The sequence below is a fragment of the Galeopterus variegatus genome, unplaced genomic scaffold (assembly GCF_000696425.1).
Source record: "Galeopterus variegatus unplaced genomic scaffold, G_variegatus-3.0.2 Scaffold64, whole genome shotgun sequence".
NCBI classification, from domain to species: Eukaryota; Metazoa; Chordata; class Mammalia; order Dermoptera; family Cynocephalidae; genus Galeopterus; species Galeopterus variegatus.
Window position 1 is genome coordinate 714,271 of NW_007726175.1, and position 7,640 is coordinate 721,910.

A 7,640-nucleotide genomic window follows, 5' to 3' on the forward strand; every position below is an offset into this window, starting at 1 on the left:
ATCATAGTGCTCAGCACATACTCAGTAAATATTTGTAGAATGAAAAAAATGTGTAGCAGTTAGAGAAAATAAATTAATTATATGCCTTAATTAGCCTTTCAAAGGAGGCTATATGAAAATACTTAGTAGTTCCATAGGAAAATGGACTCTCTAGAGAAGCATACATATTCCGCACTGAATTCCCTTTTTTAGTACTCTTAATTTCCTTTAAACTCAAACACTTTTAGGACAATTCTGTTCTATAAAGGATTAAAGAAAGAAATTATTATTAAACATCTTGAAACATTTAATATTTTAATATTAAACTATTGATCAAATAATTAAATTAAATCAAATTTATTTAAAAATTTAAGACATTTAAAATATTTATTTAAGTAGTTAATATTAGAGTATTAATTATTGATTAATTTAATTTGAAATGTACTTAAAGTTATTACCATTAAAGGTTTTAATATTAAAACATATATTTAAAATATTCATTCACTTAGTGAACACATATTGGGTACTAGCTATGTGCCAGGCAATGTTCTAGGCACTTGGAATACAACAATGAATAAAGAGATAAAAGCTTTCATGGAGTTTACATTCTAGTGAAAGGAGTCAGACAAAAAACAGATAGACAATGCACAAACAAATGTATGTGTATGGAATTGATAAGTCATATAGACAAGAGTAAAACAGAAAATGATTATAGAGAATAACAGAGTACTGTTTTATGTAGTATTGACAGAGATGCATATCTGAATAGAGACCTGAATGAAATGAGCCACAAAGATCACTGGAGGAAGTCATTCCAAGCAAAAGGAATAGTAGGTGAAATACACTTGAGTGGGAAGATGTTTGTCATGTTCCAGAACAGTAACATTTCTGATATGGATTAAGATTGAAAAAGAGAGAGATTAGTAGGTGCTGATATTGGAATATGGTGTGTGTAGACCAGAGTAAGGACTTTGAGCTTTATTCTGAGTGAGGTTTGAAGCCCCTTCAGGATTTAGAACATGCATGACATGAACTGACTTATGCTTTAAAGGACAACTCTGCATACGGTGGGTGGGGCTTTGATCCATGGACAGGCACTTTTAGGAGTGGGAAGACCAGTTAGGAGGGTATTTCAACAACTGGTGAAGTGTATGTTTGGGAGAACATTAGTTGTGCTGTTTGTAACAAATGCCTTTATTCTGGATATATTTTAAATACATATATCTGATATATTAGAAGTAGACAGTGAGAGAAAGAGTCAAGGAGGAGTTGCAGGTTTTTGTCTTGATCTATTGCAAAACTGGAGGTGCCCTTTCCTAAGATGAAGAAAATGAACACATGTGGTGGGGATTGTGAAATCAAATGCCATGTTTCAGACCTGCTAACTTTCAGATCCTTATTAGCCATGTGGGAGTGTTGACTAGGTAGCTGGATTCCTATGTTAAATTGGTTGACACTCTGATTCCAGTAGTCAGGAAGCAACATGGGAAAGAGGACTTCTGCCTTTTGTCCAGGGATCATACATTTCCTAACCACAACCAAATATATAATACTTGGAAGGGCTAAGTAGACCTTTTATTGATACTTCTCACTTCTTTATCTTATTGTAATTAAGATTAGCCTAAGTGCTTGAACATAGTAACAACAATACTAATCATGACCATTAATTGACTTTTTCCTTTGTGCCAAGCACTCTTCTAAGTGCTTGTTACAGTCCTTGCCAACCTCATATATTTTTTCAAATTTTATTCCAAGCCTTAGACATGTTAACTCTTTTGCTCATGGCTATATGGCTGATAGATTGGCATAACTCCAAATTCTGTTTTTATAGAGTATTTGCAATTGTTCTATATTTTTGTGGTTCAGACCATTTCTCCCTTCCGTGTGAATTTTCACCCAAATATCAAAATGAAGCAACCCAGTGAGAGAATCATTTTTCTTTAAAGGCAAAATGTTTCTCTTCATTAAATATTAGTTAATTCAACACACCTTAGTTGCTTGTACCACCAAGAAAATGTTTTTCTTGTATTTTTTGCCTCACTGCCCCAAAGCAGCTACTGCTGACTTCCCCAAACAGCACTCTCTGGCTGTCCGCTAAGACATTCTACTTTCCACTGAGCTCCACATCCTTTATTTGATAATCACTGTTGTCCTCATATTTCTAAACATTCTGACACATTTTATTCAGATTTGTGATCACTCAGCAGTACTGTTCCACTAAGCTATTGCTTTGGAGATACTAAAATGCCTTGACAATTCTGGCTACCATTCCAGGAAGTTGGCCATGAGACATAGGGATGGTTTATAAGGTGGCACAAAGCTAAGGTACTGCTGTGAGCAGCAATTGCATCTGGTGGCTTTTGCTTATTGTTAATAACTTTGGGCAAATGCAATTTAGTTGTAAGTCAGGATGTAAGCTAATAATTAGCTGAAATTACCTGAAGTTATTTCAGGGAAAAAAAAAAAAAAAGGAAAGAGAATGTTTGCATAATGTTTTGGTCACTATTTTATCCACTCTATTGTATCACACCACTGATATTGCCAAGGTGAAACTGAAGCACCATCAGTGAGTAGGGAAGTCTTCAGGAAGAGTGTATTCAACCCGTTGAGTTTACAGATCCACTTTTCATCTGAAGCAATATTCATCTGGCTTTAAAACTTGGCTAGGTAACTTCAACTTAGATCTCTGTCACTGACCCCTTTAAATCTGTCGTTCATTTGTATTCTACCATTGTCATGCTTTGGGGTCAGGCAGGCCCCAGAAGCATGAGTTTCAGAGGCATTATTTATTTTGTGTGATGATGGAAAAGTTATATAATCCTTTTTGATCTCCATTTTTTTTCAATATGTAAAGCAGATATAATAATACATATTTTGCAAGGTTGTTGGGAATATGAAAAGAATTTGTAAGAAACATGTGGAAGCTGTAAAAATAGCAGATGGTCAATGAATATTATTATTAAATTTTGACATGTAAACTAAATGAGTAATTAATTCTTAACTCTGACAGAAAAATATGTTGTTTTGTTACAATAATTCAAAAGATAACTTTGACATGTACATATGAATATACAATTTCATCAGATATGATCATGTGTAATCTCTTTCATGTATATATTTGCATTCATAAACATATTTTCCTTTAAATAATTGTTGTATTAAAAAAGCTTTAGATTTGAAACCATGATGAATTGGTGTGATTAAAATTAGCTGTTGGAATGTAGAAATGTGAGTGATTTCTCCATAGGTGGGGCCAATGTGCTTCAAAAAATCATGAAAGTCAAAACTTTAAAGAAGGATTTTTAGAAAGAACATTTTAAGCAAAGACCATCATGGGATGGTTTAATTCATTCTCCAAGTGTCCAACAAACTAACTAAACACAACCACATTACAAAAACCAGAATGTCCTCTCTGTAGTCAACATGTTTTAAAAGAATCAGTGACAAATGGTGTAATAGAAAATAAAATTGGGGCTGTTTTCTTGTCAGCTTTAACTCCTAATATTCCTTCTAATAACTCTTCTAAGGATCCACTCATTTCTGTGTTTGTTTGACAGGTACTATCGCACGTAACTCTTCTTCTGAGGGTGTGCTTCATTATCCTGACCTTGACCTCAATTGGATTTCTTCTGGATCAAAGGCAAGAAGTGAAATGTTTCTTTTTTTTTTTCTCCTTTGCACAATTTAAGAATTTTCTGTAGAGCAGTAAAGTATTAGTAGATTATGTAACTTTATAGTGTGGCTTTTAAAATAAATATGAAACCTTTGCATTTAACTCTTCATTATTTTAGAGTAAACTATATCAATTCTCCCAACAAGTCATTTTTCAATGAATGAAATAGAAAAGGTTTTGGGTCAATGAGGGGAGTCTCTTACTTTAAACCCAAGACATTTATTTGTCTAACATTTAGTTATTAGTTAAAAATAAACTTCAACTTAACTCATCAATGCTCAAACTAAACAATAAATTGATAAAGAATAGATTTTCTTTAAAAAGATGAATTTTTTCTTAGTTTAATAAAAGACATGCTTCTTAAATGTTTTAAAATACTATTTATTTCTTGAAAATTAAAAGTTTATCAGTATATTCATTATAACATGTAAATATGTAAAGAGCATATTTAAAGCTAATGCATGTTAATGACATTTTATTTCAGACAAAAGGCAGCTATTGTGGAAACTATTCGTTGCTTGATGTTCCTAATCCTATATAGATTTGGTCACCTGAAACCTCTTGTCCCTTCTTTATCGTTTACTTTTGAGGTAAGACATTTGCTTTAGGTATCTAAAGCAGGAATTATACTTCTATATTTAATTAATTCATTCAACAATGTTTTCTCTCTACTTAATTTGTGACTAGTACTTGTGAGAAATTTTTACCTATTCACTTACTAACCAGGACTTGTTAGTTGTGTCACTTTGCACTAATTTATAATGCTGAGCCTCAATTTTCAGCTCCCTAAATTTGGATTGATAACATTAACCTCACAATTTGTTGGATAAATTATGTTGCATAACACTTATAAATAAATCAGGCCACATAGTAGGTACTCAAGAAGTGATAGAAATGATTTTACAAAAAGTTATTGCAGACAGAGACTCTGATGTTTGATTTTTTTTTTAAGTTTTTAAAGTAAAAATTGTGATTAAGATTCCTTGTTAATTACCTGCAAAAAGTAATCAACTTATAGAAATAAAATCATCGAGGTCAATGAGATTTTTCTACAACTGAAAAATATGTTATTATATGATCTTCTCTGAAGATTGAAACTTATCTTCCAAGAACTACATTGAACTTTTGGGTATATATTTATTATTTCAGAGTCTAAGCAACTGCTAACAAAATCTTTTTTCTCATCATTAGTGCTTTAATAGACAGGGTATCAATTTTTAAAATTAAGGGTTATGTTGTTCAACTTTGGTGCTGAGCAACCTTCTAAAATCACTGGAATGTGCAATGCGTGACTTTATCTAAGCATGAAACATAAATACTAACATCCCCTACAGCTTTAATGGAAAAAACTAATGTAGACACTTTCCTGATTTAGTAATGATTATAATTGAAATAATCTCTTTGGAAGAGATTTGATCATATCTATCAAAATTACAAATACACATACCCTTTGATCCAGCATTCCACTTCTAAGAATTTATGCCACAGAAGTGATATGCCCACGTGTGAATAGATGTGTATACATTATTATTCATTGCAACATCATTTATAATGGCATAAGATTCTAAAAAATCTAGTGGCCATTAATGGAGGACTGCTTAAAGATTATGATTTATTCATAAAATAAAATAGGCATCTATAAAATAAAAACAGGGACCTCTTTAGTTCCAATATGGAGCAATCTCAATTGCATACATAATGATAATAAAACATGATATAGAATGCCATGTGAAGTATGCTACCATACAATGCATATGAGTATTAAAATGGGGAGGGGGAGATATATGTATATAAGTGTATAAATGTATTTTGTTGTATGTATAAATATATCTAAGAGGTAAAGAAGAGCCTAACACATGGTTGCTTTGGGGAGGGGAGGGTGAATTCGTTGGCTAAAAGAAAGAGGGGGGAGATTCTTCATTAAGTTAATATTTTTTGGTAACTTAAACATTTTTGAGCCATGGAAGTATATTTAATATTTTTTTAAAGATGTGGATTTAAACAATGAAGCATAAAATTTAAGTGTCTGTCTATTGGACATCATCTAATCTAATACATTCTGCATTTAAAAAGCCATTAAAGTTCAAATATTGTATATTTAAAGTCTGTTTTGTGAGATTATAATCTAAAAGCAAAATGGAGAATCACAAATTGCACATATTTAATGAAATTAGGAAATATACATGCCAAAAGAAAATTTTAAATAAAATAAAATGGAATTTTTACACTCTGAGGAGTACATTCTAATACAGTCATGAGAGACAATAATTCCATTTAATGAACCCAATATTGGATTCATGGTGGTAGTTTATCTTATATGCCCCAGAAGAAAATAGAGAATATATGTTATTTAGCAATGGTTTTAAACATGTGGGAGTATATGCTTACAAAAGCACATTGCATTTTGGTTTCTTTGATGAGAGAGGATGGTGTAGGGCAGTGTAGTGTGTCCAACTTTTGAGTATGATGAACTCTAGTGGTGAAAAATTGTCAGTTTACTTATTTAATTAATAGGTGAAAGTGAATGGTTAAGACTTGAGCTTTGAAGCCACATTGCCTGAATTTGATTCTCTGAGAAATTACCAGCTGTGTATCCTTGGGCAGTTACTTGACCATTTAAATATTATTATTTAATTTATAAATATTATTATTGGCCTTGGCTTCCTTATCTGTAAAACGAGGAAGTAATAACATCTAATAGGAGTTTGAGGATTAAATAAGGTGGTATAAGTAAGAATTTAGCACAGTGATACAAATAGTTTAGTGCTTAATGAATATTAGATGCTATTATTGTTGTTATTATTATTTTATTTGAAGTTAAGGATCTCTTGAAATAATTCCCTGGTTTGCCTAGAGATCCACAGGTCAAGTTTGGAGACAACTGGAATGAGTAGTGTAGAAGAAGAATGATGTTGACCAAAAAGTCATGGCTGTTAATTATTAATATGACACTCACTGTGTCTGTGGCATTGGACTCTGTGCCTCTGGTAGTTCACCTGTATGATAGATTTAATAGGAGCTAATGTGCATTGAGCTTTTATTGTGTTCTATTGTGTGCCTTATTTCCGTTATTCTATTTAATTCTCATACAAAACTCAAGATGTACTTATTTTTATTATTTTTGCAATGAGAAAATTGAGGGGTGTAAATAACTTATTTGAATATACAAGTCAGGATGTAAACTCAGCAGTCTGACACCGTGACTCTTAATCATCAAGGAATATTTTCTACATAAAAAGATACCAATACTCATCTACCTCCAGGGTTCTAGATGACAAATACAGACATAGCAAAAGTAGCCTGGTATATATGAAGAGCTATAATAAAATGTCTTATCAACTTAACTGCAAAAGTGTTTTGAAAATACAAGTAGTTTGAATATTTCCTCTGTATTATCTTTGGTTTATGATTCAAGGAAGGGAGGACACCACAGTAAAATCTTTCAGGGTGCTTATCTGCTTTTTCCAGAACCTCTTTCTGTCCATCTTGGAACACACATGGCCAGTTCTTCAGGAGCAGACGTTGCCTATAATTTGCCACTATAACTTTTCTTTAAAATTGTGTAATAACAGTACCTACTTCACATGGTTTGGTTGAAAAATTAAATGCCACAAAGAAGAGAACATAGGAAGCACTTAGTACATTCTAGTTATTATATGTGTTCATATCACTATTATTACTGAATTATTATTATTATCAAAAATTAAACCACTAATTCCCAATGGTTTAAAATGAGCAAGTCTTCTCTGATCAGAGGGTCAATAAGAAGATGGCAGAGAAAATAGAGTACTTTACTATAACCATTTTTACCTGTTAGGTAGCCTTTTCTTTTTACTACTTCTTTTGAAAGTTAAACATTTTAAGAATTATAACCAGCTACCAATTCTTTTTTATTTCAACTTATACATTGTAATTGTACATACTTATGGGTACAATCTGATATTTTGATGAATATATATATATATATATATATATATATATATATATA

At 31.7% G+C, this 7,640-nt stretch overlaps 1 protein-coding gene across 2 annotated transcripts in view; it reads left to right on the top strand.

Annotated features, from left to right (window-relative positions):
* The window catches only part of AGMO (alkylglycerol monooxygenase), a 340,101-nt gene that overhangs the window by 183,872 nt on the left and 148,589 nt on the right, over positions 1-7,640 (top strand). Inside the window, exons 11-12 of one of the 2 annotated variants that reach the window (XM_008576908.1) lie at positions 3,537-3,619; positions 4,137-4,242. In XM_008576908.1, coding sequence (XP_008575130.1) covers positions 3,537-3,619; positions 4,137-4,242 — 189 coding nt within the window. Of the gene's footprint in view, positions 1-3,536; positions 3,627-4,136; positions 4,243-7,640 lie in introns of both variants that reach the window. The other variant, XM_008576915.1, reaches the window with a different exon arrangement.